Here is a 16,241-nt window from a genome sequence, read left to right on the forward strand (position 1 = left end):
GCCAAACTAGCTGGAAGATGATCTCATAGGATTATTTTGTGCCTGGAGTTAGTATTAACATCACACATTATTGTAAAGTCCCAACATGCTTAATGAATAAATACTTTTAAAGGGGAATATATATGTACTAAAATAAAAGCAACTACTCTAAATGCTTATAAAAAGAGATTTAAATGAAGAGACTCAGTCTTTCTTTCTTTATATCAGGTAATAAACTGCTGTAGGTTCTGGAATTGAGGTCATTTATACCCCTAGCCATTCTCAAGAAAAGACTGAGACCTCAGCGCCTCTCAATCATCTCAGCTTTCTTAAATTCAATATAGTACTATAAGAGGTGGGGCAGGGGAGGTATAGCTCAGTAGCAGAGTACCTGCCTAGTGTGTACACACAATACTTCAGGTTCATCTCTAGTACTGAAAAAAAAATTGAAAGAAATGCCTGCTTTCTGTGGTATCCAATACTACTTTAGTCATTTCTTATGATTATCAGATACTCTTAATAATTTCAATTCAGGTGCTATCTCCTCTAGATTCTCTAATGCCTCTAATCATGAACTCTGAAACTTCCTGAGTCATATCATCTATAAAACATGACAAATAAACTCTCCAAACAGTAGAAAAGTGATATGTACAGATAAAACTATTAGACATAGTTGTCCTAATATGCCAAGAGTTGTTGCTTTGTTTGGTTTTGTGGTACTATAAGACAAGGTCTCACTAAGTAGAACAGGCTGGAACTGAATTTGTGATCCTCTTGCCTCAGATTCCTGAGATCTGGGATTACAGGAATGTGTCACCACATCCAATTGTGCTGAGGGCTTATACTCAGAATATGCTGGGTATAATATCAGTTTATTTATTTAATTTATTTATGTCCTCCCTTAATACGGAGTATTATTTCATCCTAATGACAGCTATGTGTGTGCTTATATAGGTTAGCATGCATGAACATATCCTCTCATGTTTCCACAGAGTACCTGACTCATCTCCTCAGTCACAGCTCAAAGAAGTGTTGTGACCTACCTCAAATGCAACCATGTGGCTGCCAAAGGAGGGCAGGGCACAGAGTAGACCTACACCTGTTTTACCTGGACTGCCTCGAAGGACATAATCTGGTTCTGATATATAGTCAATGTGTCACCAAGTGGATTATTCAATAGTATGGACACTAAAATCACAAGTACTGAGTTGTGAGTGTAAGTTACTCAAATTTACTCTGTGATGTTAAGTAAATTTCTTAACCTCCAAGACTTCAGTTTCCTACAAAGAATAGACAAAGAGGCTTGGAAACCTTTTCTAGCTCTAAAGTTATTTTATTTAATTCTAAGTGATTTTTCCCCCAAATGACATCTTATCTATAATTAAGCTACAAGTCCAATCCAAGATCATGCCACTCCATAATCTTCTGTGCACTGAAGAATCCACTTCTGGCTAGTTTGGTGTACCATGTCAGTCTCAATATATAGCATGTTCCCTAAGGGTTGTATTTCTCACTGAATTAATGAATGCTAGGTGCTATTTAGCTGATCATTCTTATTTATATTATAAAAAAATACATTTTTATGTCTTCCTAGAAATAAGATTTTTGATAGAAAAGAATGTTAGTACACAGATTGATAAGAATTCTCTTTTATTATCGCAATGAATTTCAATAATGGTACTTTGAAATACTAACGGTAATCAAAATAGTCACAGAGCAGTCATGAGGGCAGTTGATAAACATAATTAGCAAGAGTCTACTGAAATAAGAAATTTATTAATAGGGATGCTCAATGCTGCTCATTTGCTGAAGCAGTATAAACTTTATTATGCTTCAAATACATAAAACAAATTGAGGCAATTCTTTAAGCATCACAAATATAAAAGCCTAGGCTTAAAGAGATGATCTGAGGGTGATATATCCACAAATGATCTGATCTGGAGCTATTGATATTTTTCCCAAGGCTGCTTTTTCACACTCCTAGTTCCAGAAAGGATTTCAGATATTTTGCAGGAAACAGTTATAAAATATTTATTAGCTGAATCTGGACTTTTGTTTAAAAAGCCTTCATTTGCTCCAGTAATGGAGACTTTTCTCCATCTAGTTAAAGAAGAGATGAAAGGCACCTCCTGCAGGAGAGCAGCCAAGGCGATAATTTATACAAGGTGCTTTGAACAACTTCCACATTTTATCACCACCCTAATTTATGCTATCAAATGGCCGAGTTTATTTAGTAAAATGGTTATGTTTTTCCTGAAGTATTTAAAGAGAAGAAATTTTTGTACCTTCCTGAGTAAAAAATTTTATAGGGTCAAACCTAAGGCCCAACTGAAGAATGAAACTATTCTCAGCACATAAATTCGCTCTCACATAGCAAATGTCTTGCAGGAGAGCTTTTAAGGGCCGAAGCTACTGATTCGTATAAAATAGGCTGCAGAGTCATAAATAGCCAGGAAAGGATAATTTTTAATTAAGGAAAATTGTTTTATAAAGTTTGAACCATCCCAATTCCATGTTCTTTTCATGTCATGCTCAATTTATTTCCTTCAGAAGGAAAAATAAAAACAGAATCTTGCTTTAAAAAGCAATTAAAACTGCATAACAGATTCTTGAGTAATAAATATTATAAACTTTTTCTCATGGACTTTCCTTTTCTATTTAATTTATAAAAGAAATATTGTGTCTTTTTATATTCTCCAAACCACTGCATCCTTAACTGACTCATACATATAACTCAGGCTTTTTTAAAAAGTGAAAACAATATATGAGTTCAGAATGTTTAAGAAACTGACAAAATTTTCTCTCTATATATTTGTATTGTGTATTTATCAAAGATGTTTAGATCAGAGCTTTTAACAGAATATTGATTTATAAACATTTAGCATTCTATAGTAACCAGTGAAGATCTCATCAATATGCAAGAAAAATTATTTATTTCGTGAGGGAAAATCATTGAAACATTATTTCACTAGCAAGAAAGCTGCTATAGATATACTTCACCTATAATAATATACTGTTTAAGTATTTGGAAAATAAAAAGTTCAAATTTTAAAAGAGTGTTAATCATAACTCATCGCTATCTGTTTATTAAAATATTACAAGTTTTTAAAATAATTATGATATTCATTTTCTTTTCAATTAATACATCATTGTATGTGTGCTGTGTACATGTTTTGATATATGCATTTATTGTTTAATGATGAAATCAGGGCATTCACAATATACATCACATCAAATATAAATTTAAAATTAAATTTAAAATTTTTAATAGCAGTAGGTTAAATTGTTAATGTTTAGTCACTAAGAATGGTGTCTTTCAAGACATCACAAGTTTTAGTAGAGTCAGGCAAGAAATAATAGCAATCACCACTGGATGCCATGCCTCCACATTCCAAAAAAATCCAAAGGGAAAGAAATACCTTTATCAAATCTAGTATTCTTTTAACCTCACCTTACCAAATAACAGGAAAAATCAACTGCCACTTATTATCACTGATGCTACTGATCTTTTCATTGACTAAATTTAAATAACCAATGTCTTTTAGCTTTGCTGCCCCATCTAAGAATTCTTCCCCTAAATATGTCACATGTATCTATCACCTCATTTTTATTTGTAGAAGTCTCCATCACTGTTATTATCTAAAATATACCTTAAGTGCATTTTGAATTCAATGTTTCATAAATGAACTGATGGTATCCAAGCCGGGAGATTTCCAGTAAGAACAGCAGTAAGACTTTTGCTGAAGCTATGGACAGTTTGGTGTATGCTTTCTCAAAACCTGAGTGTTGCCTTCTGGCAGTTCCTGTGAGTTCTAGTAAGTGCTACTTCTGCTTGATAAATGGAAACCAGGCTAAGACTCTGACTCTCAAATGGAAAAATTCTATTCTGATAAAATCAAAGTCATATTCTACCAAAGCATTTGTCAAGGTAGCAAAGGAGTTAGCCTAAAAAATTCCCTTCAGCTACCTCTCTAGGTTAAATGATCAGATAAGGTTTCTAAATTACAGTTTCATTTGCAATCAAGTCCAGAAACTGTTCTGAAAAGCTAGTTAACCAGTAGCTAATGCAACATAACAAAAGTCAAGCAAGTTTCTCTCCATACTAAAACAGACATCTCAAAGTAACACAAAATAATTTCAACATAGGAGACAATCTGTGTATGTTAAAAAATAATTGCATAGCTTCCTACAAGAGGAATAATCTCAGGGGAAAGCTCTCCTGTTTGGCAGTCTTACTGATCCACTGCACTACGTTTAAGATCCTTCTACTCTTAATGCCTTTTTAGTTGCATATGAGAAAGGAGTTCTTGGGAGCTTTTTTTGACAGAGTCTTGTTATGTGGCCAGACTCCAACTCACAATCCTGTTGCTAGCTTTTAGTAGTTGTATTTTAGTCCTTATACAGCATGCTGTTTAAGCAATGCAATGGCATATAAAGATGACATATGTCTCCAAAAGAAACTGAATATATCTGAAAATGGTCTAGCTCTGAAAGAGCTAAGTCTCTAGTCTTATTGCCTACCTGTTGTTCCCTAAAATTTCAAATTTAATTGTCTTTAAATTAATTGGATATTTTCATTTCATGTAGACAAACTGAGACGTGGAGAAATAACTTCGAGCAGAAGGTAATAAAAACTTCAAACACTACTTTAAAAAAAATAATATGCTTTGTAAAACATTTAAATCAGTCTTGGCCTGATAAGGCATTTAGAGAATGTTTGTCTATTATTACTCTGTTTTACTAAGTCACTTTAGAAATGATTTGTTGCACTGTATTGGAATAGAATCATATATTAATACATTTGAAAGCCCTTGGTACACAGACTAGATTATTTGCTTTTTGATAAAACTAATAGAGTGGCAGTCATTATTGTAGCGCTCTGTTTAGTAGGAACACTGTAAAACAGAACACAGAGAAAAGAAACGAGTTTGTAGCTGCCAGCAGAGCCAAAACAAATTTGAAAACTAAAGAATATCAGTTTTCTTGGCCATTGGAAGTACTTTCATGATCCAGCTGGAAATATTAGTTAACAAGAGACTCTTCATCATGCTCCCCAGACAGAATCAATAGACAGTTGTGCCATCACTAAGGAAATTCTAAACCAACAGCAGAGGCAGAAAGGACACTGACTTGGAATGCTGGGCCCCTGAGCCTGAAAGGGCAGGATTCTTCAAGGCCCCTTAAGAAACAACATACGCTATGTACCCCAAGACCTTATACTTCCACCCAAGCATCATGCATGAAAGCTCATGCATGAACTAGGGCAAGACACACCATCACACTCCACACAACAGTGTTAGACAATTTAAAATTCTCCTCAGCAATTTAAAGTCCTGTTGATAAATTTAAACTTTTAGCTTGAGTGGAAAATTCACAATAAAATATTAAACCTTACTTTTAATAAGTAAAGTGCATTTCTTTGCTACATACCTGTTTCTCCCAGAGTCTCGGAAGCCTTTGGCAAACGGATTCCTGTCTATCTTAAGGCGAGTAATCTGCAAAGTAGGAAACACGGTCATATCAAATCTTACATAAACGTCACAGGATTATAACCAGCAGAGACAATTGCATTCCTCCATGTGTAGCAGTAAAGAGTCTAGCAGTAAAGCTCAAACAACTTTCCAGAAATCATTTGCTATGAAATACTCTCTTATTCCCATTTAATCTCCAAAAATAAAGGTGTTGTTTGCTTTTTATAGTACTCAAAAAAATGATTTTGAATTGTCTGTTGTCAGTTTGTCCAAGGTTGGACCATTCTCTCAGAAATGAAGACATTCCCTTTAACTCTGTGATGTAATTCAAAACTGATCCTATCACACTAGGGGTACAAGCAATGTCCAAAAGCATCCACTTCTCAGCCATTCATAAGCTTCAATGTTAAGTTCCTCTGAGGTCTTTCCTTCAGAATTAAGTGTTGCCTATCCCCATTTTACTTTTTGCCTCTGTATTTTTCTTTGCCTCTCCTTTAATCTCCTCAGGGCTCCCATCTGAAAGTGTTATTCTTTTATCTCTTACTTGTGTAGTCCTAACTTGCTCACTGAATTACAGTGAATATCTAGCCAGAGATAACCACTACTGAAAGCTTCTACTGGAATTAGTTCCTTGTAGGAGAAATAATGATGTTTTAATTTTAACTAGAGTTACCATTTGTTGACTCATAACCAACCTCTTTCCCACTAAAACCAATTTGAGGACAAGGAGGGATTTTTACAAATGTTCTCATTATCTCTGTTAATTTTTGTTTTTATTGATACCATCCTGAACTCAGCACTAATAAATAACATCCTATCTGTTTCTTACCCAGACCTCTACTTTGTCCAATCTATTTTTTAGCAGTGTATTATGCTTTGCCTTCTAAATTCTTTGTGTTAATGAAATCTAAAAAATTATTAGTGAATATATTTATTTTTTATTGTGAAAATACTGTAGAGAGGGGTTTCAATTACATGGACAAGATAATGAGTACATTTCTTATCAAGCATTGTAGCCTCCTCTTTTGTTCCCCTTCCCATCCCATCCTCCCCCCACCCCCACCCCCGCACCAAAGTTGTAAAGTTCATTTTTGACATAAGGACTTGTACATCTCATTGTTGCAATGGGTCCACCTGTATCCCTATTTAAACGACTTGTTTTTCCCCTTCCCCTCCACAAATTATACCGACATCAAATACAGTGAAAGGAGGGGTTATACTGTGGGGGAGGGACATACATAGCAACAAAGAAATAATCTTATAAATGCGTTAGAAACAATCGCATGAAAGAAAAAAAACATTTGAATACATATCTTAGGGTTCATTTCCCTAACACTACCTTATTTGACCTTTTCTGCTTGACTCAGACATATACTAGATATAGTGAATATATTTATATCTTGGCTAAGGATGAGATGTGCCATATAGCAACATGGCAAAGAAGGCAGCCCTCTCTGGAGTTTCCCTAGCCTGCTGTGCACACTCCCAGTCATCCTCCAATCAGACTTCCAACACTTGAGACACATGTGCTCCATATGACATCATCTTGGTATGTGCACTGAACTACATTATAAAGAATATAATGAGTTTGCTAATTAATTCACTATGTCGGCCATCCTCTCATTGAAGGGAATTTTTCATTACAACTCAATTCTCTGTTGAATTCAGTGATATTCAAATAATACTAAACAACTTGAAATGTTTATAGAAGAGTAAAGAATATATAACAGTGCCTGTCTAAACAGAGATATATCTTAATTGCCATCAGAAATATATCTCATATTAACATCACCACATGTATTAAATGAAGATTAAATTATACTATACTAATTTTTATGCCTATCATTTACTTAGAATTATGTGCATGGCTATCACTCCCTTGTTTTCTCTTAAAATGAGGCTTTAAGAGTGACCTTCCTAAGGTCAAATGGATACTAGCCAAAAGAAATGCTATGAGAACCAGGCTGCAGAGTACAGGCTGTTTACAACCAGGTGAGCTTTACCAATTTTCCCCAAGTTTTTAAAGATGGTATCTGGGTAATAAGTGAATTGATCATGCTTTATTGTTATTAATTTCCTAATTTATTCACTCTCTTAATTAACTTGTTAGTGTCTGTAACAGATATAAAACACTAATATGTGCCAAGAATTCAGTGCATTAGGCCTACTATATTACTGATGGTGAGGAAAATACACATAGCATAACAATGAGGGAGACAGGTGATTAACTAAATTGATTAAAACCATACTAAAAGTCTACACTATATTCTCTTCGTGCAATAACATTTTATAACAGTCATATTGACCTGCAATGTTTTTTAAGAATATCAGCCTACATTTCTCTAGACCTTCTACAGTTTATTCTTCACATTCCTTCCTAAGGACTATATGGTAGAGGGGCTTTACTTATGGGACTGTCTCTACAGGATGAGAAGAGACTCTTTAAAGTTATTACATAGGATAGATTCTCATATCCCATAACTTTACAAATAGCAGATACCACACTGATAGAGAAAAAAAGGTTAACTGCAATATACACAAAAGTAAAAAGAAGAGGAAACCTAAGACAATTGGTTTAACCACTAAAATTCAACAGTAATAAACCTAACACAGAACATATCAGTCCTCACTATAGAGCTTTCTTTTGAAAACTGGCTAGAATTCCATGGATTAAATATGTGCTTTCAATTCAACTTCATATAAAAGAGCCTTAAAGAAGTACAACTATTTACTAACATAGAAAAGAAATATTTTACTTGTCAACCTATTTCTAACTCTAAGAAAGGATTCCTTCACAATTGCTGGTCTCTGACGGTAACACAAACAATTTCCATCACATCTTAAAGCATGGCTCACAAGAAAAAGTTATTTTAGTACTTTTAAAAAATGGGGGTGGGGGATGGACATAAAATCCAGGCAACCTGTGGCTCATACCTATAATTCTAGCTACTCAGGAGGCTGATATCTGAGGATTGTAGCTCAAAGCCAGCCTGGGCAGAAAAGCCAGTGAGACTTATCTCCAATTAATCACTAAAAGGAATAAAACAAACAAACAGAAAAAGCCAGAAGTGGAGCTGTGTTTCAAGTGGTAAAACACTAGCCTTGAGCAAAAGAAGTTCAGGGACAATGCCCTGGCTTTACGATAAATGCTAATACAGTTCTCATAATTCACTGGTTACAGTTTTAAAACTAAATCACATGTTATTATGGTTAACTCCCATCTCACAATAGACATGTTTTCGAGTTTTGATTACTGTCTCTTGGAATACAAAGTAAACAAATTCTGTCAGCCATAAGACATCACAGCAGTATTTTGGGAATGATGGATAAAGAATTGTTTTTGTATACACACAAACACACACATCCTGGATGTTACATATGATAAATGATAAATAATAATTCTTAACATTTAGATACAGAGATAATGAGCTTTCCATTCACACCTGAAAAGTATAGAAAGGTCCCTGGAAACAATACCTGCTGATTCTGGTAGGCGGTGACAGTGGTGAAGACAGTTTCTGGGAAGGAGAACACCTTCACTCCCTCGCCGGATGGAACAGGCTTAATGGGAGAAAGATCATCTCCACAGTCTTTACGGATCACATGTACTCGAGGTTGGTATTTGTGCATAGAATGAAGGATAATCTGTATCAAGGAAAGAAAACTCAGATTTAATCAGGAACCTCTCCTTAATCTTCATAGTATGACTAGATATTTACCATGCAAAATAAGTTTCTGCTGGAACTGAACTTTTGCAAAGTACCTTCTCCCTTTCTCCAGTATCAAAGGTGTGAAACTCTAGGCTTTGAAATATTGCTTATTTGGCTGATATGCTACTACTTGAGCCATGCCTTTTTGCGGGCTTTTTAGTAATTGGAGATGGGAGTCCCTTAGACTTTTCAACCAGGGTTGGCCTTTAACAGTGATCCTCTGGATGTCAACCTCCTGCATAATTAGAGCTATAAATCTGAACACCCCCCTCCAGTGCCTGGCCAGAAGCACTACTTTAATAAAATACATCAAAACAGTGAGAGAGGACTAAGAGGTTGTTTGTAAAAATACGAAACAAAAAACACTATTTTAATGAAACTTTGGCTACAATCATGAGACTTCAATGCTAATTTTTGTTGCTGAAAACACGACTAAATTTATAAAAATTGTACTTACCAAATTGAATCATACATTTAAAAACAATGAAAGAAAAAAAGATTTAAATCATTATTTAAATACTATCAAATAGATCTTTCAAAAATAAATGCTGCTTTATGGATTTCTTCACAGGGAATTCATCTTTTATGTGTGACTGTACAAGTCCACTCAAGGGCAAAGCTAAATTTAAAGACACGTTAGTATCTGCCTTGTATGTGGCTTGCAGAGTCTCTGATTTGCCAGAAGAGCACAATATCCATCCTCTAACATAAGGCTTCTTCAAAACTCAGACTGGAGCATAGGAAAAGCTGCCCTCTCAGATTTTGCTGTGGGAATCCATGATACAGTTTAACTCTTTTCTACTAAAAAATTTCACTCTTAAAATTGATCAAATTCAGAAGTCATGAAAATGTGTAGCATATAACTTTTTAATTGTTGTAAGTTAAAAGCCATGTATATATGCCCAACGTGAGTTAGATAAAAGAACATTCACACTATGGGTAGTAGTCCTGAGCTGTTGCTAATACACTATTCGGGAATTTTTCAACCACATAATTAAACATTTCTTTTTAATCATAAAATAAAAAGTAAATAGGACCCAGACAAGTTTACAAATACATCGTGACTACATTAAAATAGAGTTGAAAGGACTCGTACAAAGGTCTGAACAGTGATTACTTTTAAAAATCTGTGACTAAAGGTGTTTTATTTCCCTTCTTTTTATGTGTTAATGCTTTTAAAGCTGAAGCCGGCAGAGGGGATAAAATAGGTTCACCCAGTGGTATTATCTATTTGCTGCTGGAGTTCTAAATTCAGGTTTCTGAAATTACTTTAAATAACAAATTTCTAACATTCCTGAGATATAAGATTTGAAGTCAGGTTTTTAGATACTACAAAGTTGGTGGTTGATTTGCTTCATGTTCTGGAGGTGGGCAGTGTAATATGTTAAATTCAGAACCTTCAGTCAATCCAAACTCAAACAGTCCTATGCCTGGAGAGTGTTTGCTGACACACAGAGGCTGTCTGTAGCCTCTGCTAGTAACACTGTAGTCACATTTTTTTTGCATGGAAAGTTTTCTTTCTGACAGTAGAAGAAATTCCTGGATAATATATCTAATAGACATGTTTCCAAAGGTGGAAGTAAAACGATGAGGAAAAGGTATAAAGGGGCAATAATCCTCATCATCACCTGCGTGTACACACACACACACACACACACACACACACACACACACACACACACACACACACACGCACACACACACTTGAACAATCTTTAAGAAAACCTCTTTCTTTCTAGGCCTAAGAGCAAAATTTCAATGATGCATGAAGGACTTATGAAATCAATTTAAAGATTTGAATCAATTTTTTTAAATAAGTAAAATTATAAGGCTTAGAGTGTGATGCTTGTGGTAAGATAAGTGGTATTTAAAAAAACATTTTGTTAGCTTTATGTTTGCCTTGCACTAGGTCATAGCATATGTCTTGCTGTAAGTCAGATGAAAGCAAATCAAAATTTTTTTTTTTTTTTTTGGGTCCGGTCGTGGGGCCTGAACTCTGGGCCTGGGTGCTGTCCCTCAGCTCTTCAGCTCAAGGCTAGCACTCTACCACTTGAGCCACAGCACCACTTCCGGCTTTTTTCTTTTTGCTTATGTGGTGCTGAGGAATCGAACTCAGGGCCTCAGGCATGCAAGGCAAGCGCTCTACCACTGAGTCAACTTCCCAGCCCAGCAAATCAAAATTTAATGCTAACAATTAATTATAACCATAAGCATTTTCTAAACAGATTTTCAGTGAACACAGAATGTCTTTTTCTCTTCCTTCCTCAGTATATGATTGCTAGTGGCTTTTTTCTACTAATCAAATACTAAGTTTATATCCTTGAAATCCTAATATCTCAGCAGTGTTGCAAAATATCTTCCAGTTAGTTTTTTACCCCAGGGGCTTGAACTCAAGGCTTGGGCACTGTCCCGGAGTTTTTGTGCTCAAAGTTAGTTCTCTACCACTTTTAAGTGACAACCCCATTTTTGGCTTTTTGGCAGAAATCAGCCTTCCAAGTAGCTAGGATTATAGGCCTGAGCCAGCCCTCAGCCAGGAGCTTTATTTTAAGTTCTGCTGTGGAAGGATAGCATCCAGGGAGGAAGCAGAGGTCTGCTCCCTGCTCTCTAGTAATATGTCTGTGTCCCTTTCCTTTTCCAAAATGCAAGATGATAATAATGTTTACATTTCTAAGTCTCATAAAACTGGCATTCTTACCCCAAATTACAAATGGAGAAGCTAAAGTCTACAGAAAAAGGGATTTCTACATCCTCAATCTGAAGGCCAGCTCACTTAGCCCCCAACCGGTTTTCTCACATCTTACATCGCAGAGCTGGCCAAGCCCAGCAAATGAACCAAAAAGATGGTTCACAACCTATACAGGCAGTTAATTAAGGCTGAACTTGTGTCTCGGTCACCATGTGAAAATCTATGATAGAATTATATGAGTATTTTTTCCAAATTATTATTATAGTAAGTTTTTACTTCAGCAAATCATTTTAAGTATGAACAGAAAACAGCACAAGATATATTTTGTACCAATAACTGTTCATGCTAATTCAGCTTTTTCCCTCTGTTTTCATTTCCTAACTAATCCCTCTTTAGAAAATTGGTATCAAAGTTTGAGAGAACACTTGGCCTCTCCCTCTTCTCAAGCGAAGGGACAAAGTTTTGCCGATAAACAAATCAAATAATAGCATCTATAAATTCTCATAGTCTCCATTCCTTTAAAAAATGAATTGCAGAGCCTAAGAAAAACTGAAGAGAAGCCACTTGACCTATCACAAATTTAATACATAGCATATTTCAGAGCACTAGAATAAACTGACTTGAAATGAGGGAAAAAAATTTTATATGGGTTTTCTGTTTACTAGTCAACAAAAAGTAGATTTTTATTTTATGAAGAATGGGTATTCACGGTAATGTCTCCAAATAGTTATATGCATTTTAATTTTATATTTTTATCCTATCTGAGAAATAACTTTAGGCTGGGCACAGTGGAGTATAATGCAGAACTAGCTGATGTATGCCTATGTCTGTTTATTAGGGAATAATTGCGATAGCGGTCTAAAGATTTTTTAAGGTAGAGGGGTACTAATGAGAGAAGGCTGGGCTAACAAGAAGAATAAAAAGCACAAATAAGATGGAAGTAGATGGTTTGAATGTATGAAAATAAAACAAAAATTTCAATTGTTCTAGGTAGAGGAGAAAGGGAGAGTGATAAGTAGGTTAAAAACATAGGAAATATGCATAGAAATGTCATATGAACACTTCCTCTCATATAATGTATACTAATAACAAAGAAATCCTAAAAAATTGATTTTCAGTATTTCTATAATAATATACTGTATCACTAGAATGTTTCAGATACTGCTGAACAAGGTTCAGTTCTTTATATGACACTAATACTTTTATCAATATAATTTTATTCGCAGTAAGGTGTTATGCAGATGTGTTACAATTTCATAAAGTAGTGAGTACAATTTTAGTTCAATTAGTAATATTTGATTTTTAATGAATTAGCAAACAAAATAATGAATAGCCAATTTGTATATTTCGTAAAACATGCAGGTATGGAGAATCATTGGCTTTATTTATCATTGACCACAATAATAATAACATGCACAGCTGAAAATAATAATTCTATCTGATATCCATGATCTATTTTCTTTGTTCTGTTTAGGTAAAGCTGTTTTTTTTTCTTTTGTTCAATGCTACTGAGTAGCATTGTCACAATGACACATGTAGAAAAGCACAAAGTGTTTTACCACATTTTTCTACTTTGAAGACTAGATTTGAGGGTGTAGAGGTGTAGCTCAATGTAGAACCCTTGCCCTGGGCTAGATCCCTAGTGTTACAAGTAAGATAAAGTAAAAGCTAGATCTAAGACCAGCATTATTTATTTCTAATTAGATGTATTGAAAATACCTGAAGTTTGACCAACAGGCAGCTGTTTCTTGCCTCCAGATGACCTAAATTCCCATGTTGGGATAAGTCAAGCAAAGGACTTATAAGGAACAGAAAAGACTTAACTTCTTGCGTCTTAGTGTAGTAGCTTGTTTTTGCTTTATGGGTGATATTGCATATAAAGCATCTGTAGATGCAAACTTTATAGTTTATCAGCTACCCTGATTCACTCAAAAGTTTTAAGAATCCAATATAACACATGAGAAAACCAAGCCTGAAAGATTAGAAGTGACAGGCCCAGTAACTTCCCCAAATTAGAATAAATGTGCTATATTTCTAAGCCATTGGAAGTTCCTTCCATCAGTTTGCATTTTTGTGTCAAAGGACTTTGGCAACCACTCTTGAAATTGGAAATGAGTGTGGCTGACTAGCAAGGCTCCCTTCTAGTACTGTGGGTGCAAGTGCTGCTGAGGCTCAAGGTTCATCATTTCCTTGTAAATGCTCTTGCAGGGAGATGGTCTTATCTATAAATGCTGTCATTCAGAGGACAAAAAAAAACTTCCCTGTAAATAAAAAATAATAAAGTCAAGTCCCAGGGTCTACATGAAGTTTTCCAATCATAATGCTGCCCAGTGAACTACTATAAATTGCTAGCATAGAGTTGACTATACATTCTGCAATGATCAAGATCAGATCGCTGCGGCGAATGCTTTCACCAATTTCAAAGATAGAGGACAGGTCTACTCTGTATTCTCTCCAGTACACATTTCTGAACAATAATCTTTGGAAACAAACATAATGGCACATCATCTCTGTCTCACTTGGATCTACGAGATCTATATCTAGCCTGAAAAATAGTTCATCTTTTCAATCACTTTATTACTCAATTTTTTAAAAAAGCATTGCAAGGAAAAAGTTTTGTATAAAGGTTTGTGGGGGAGAGACAGAATAAAAAGAAGGAAATATTATCAAAGTACATTACACTCAGTATGAAAATGTCACAATGAAACCCCTCATTTTGTACAATATAATATATGCTAATAAAATAATTAAAAAATAGAAACCAAGTGTGGTTGCTGGAGCCTGTAGACCTAGCAGAGATCAGGGGAACTCAGTTTGAAAGCAACTTGGGCATAAAAGTCATTGAGACTCCATCTCAACAAATGTGCCTGTTAACCCAGCAACATAGGGAGGGACTAGTAGGAGAAACTCAGCCTAGTATGGTCTAGACCTCAAGTGAGACACTACCTTGAAAATAACCAATAGGAGAAGGGGGTGGAGGCATAACTCAAGTGGCAGAGCATTTGCATTGCAAGTGAAAGACCCTAAATTCAGTCTCCAATTCTGCTCTCCCTGCAAGAAAAAACACCTAACCTCCCCCCAAAAAAATTTTTCCCATAAATAAAAAATAATAAACAATAAGTAAAATCAAGTCGCAGATCAACATGAAGTTTTCCAATCACAATGCTACCCACTCCCACATCTTTAGCACAGTTAAACAGGAACTGAGAGGACAAAATTGTAGGGAAACACTTTCGAAAATTATTTCTCAGTAGAGCCCATAATTGTTTTTCTTGTGCCAGCACTAGGGCTTGAACTCCCAGCCTCACATTCCAGCTCAACGTCTTCACTTCTGCCATTTAAACCATGTCTCCACTTTCAGCTTTTTGCTGATTAACTGGATATACTGGATTTAGAGTCTCTCAGATGTCTATATGAGTTGGCTTGGAACTGCAATCAACAGATCTCGGCCTCTTGAGTAGGTAAGCTTACAGACATAAACCACAGAAGTAGGATTGAGTCCACAATTTTTATTAGAGGCTACAGTAACTTTCTCTAGTTAGGAGATTGAAGGATAGCAAAGGGGTAAGTCCCTGAGAGGTCTCTGTCAGGAAAGAGGTGGTTGAATTAGAAAGTCCCATCACAATGGTAATATGTCCTCTTAGATATTGTCACAAACAACAGAGTTACAAAGAAATTCCTAATCTCTGATACAGTCCATTTAGGGCCATCAAATTAAATAAACACAACAGACGACTCTAAGCTTTCCCCATCTTTCTTGCTGAAATAAGATCCTGCCCAGGACATGGGAATTTGTGCACCTTTCCTTCTCTTTTCATCTCGGTTAGATCACATTTTACAAAGTTTACAAAAATATTTTGTTTTAATAAACAATGGAAAGGAGCCTTTTCCCCTTTTATATTCTTCTCTGGTATCAACTGATCGATACATTTTTACATTCACAAAGGCATTTCATTTCTTTGCTTCCAGATGGCACAAAAATAGCCCTCCTCGTTCCCCATATGAATTACATCTCTTTACTAGACTAACGCATCTGTCACAATCTGAAGAGAAACTTTTCACCTTTGTCTGGATTTTTGTTGTCTAGATTTTGCTTATTTTCTGCTATTTCTGATTTTCCTAATAGTAATATATTTTCATTAGGTTCAAGCAATTAACTTTCACTTTGTAACTGCATAAGCAATTAACTTTCAATTTGTAACTGTACTTCTATGTTTTAAACAAATGCCATGTAATAATTTCATGCCAATGTATATTTTAAAGCTGTATTCTTAAACTGTATTATGCATAAATATATAATGGTTTTAGCCGAGGGCTAAAACTGATGGCATGAATGCTCTTTTTGAGCTTTTTTGCTCAAGACTAGCACTCTACCATTGAGCCCCAGCTCCACTT

At 35.2% G+C, this 16,241-nt stretch overlaps 1 protein-coding gene across 1 annotated transcript in view; it reads right to left on the reverse strand.

The window, feature by feature from the left end:
* The window catches only part of Tbx18 (T-box transcription factor 18), a 29,080-nt gene that overhangs the window by 3,203 nt on the left and 9,636 nt on the right, over positions 1-16,241 (reverse strand). The window contains exons 5-6 of the mRNA XM_042672215.1: positions 8,928-9,095; positions 5,410-5,474 (exon numbers count right to left, since the gene is read on the reverse strand). Of these exons, the coding sequence (XP_042528149.1) occupies positions 5,410-5,474; positions 8,928-9,095 (233 nt within the window). The remainder of the gene's footprint in view (positions 1-5,409; positions 5,475-8,927; positions 9,096-16,241) is intronic.

Source organism: Dipodomys spectabilis, unplaced genomic scaffold (assembly GCF_019054845.1).
Source record: "Dipodomys spectabilis isolate Male_0828 unplaced genomic scaffold, ASM1905484v1 ptg000684l, whole genome shotgun sequence".
Lineage (NCBI taxonomy): Eukaryota > Metazoa > Chordata > Mammalia > Rodentia > Heteromyidae > Dipodomys > Dipodomys spectabilis.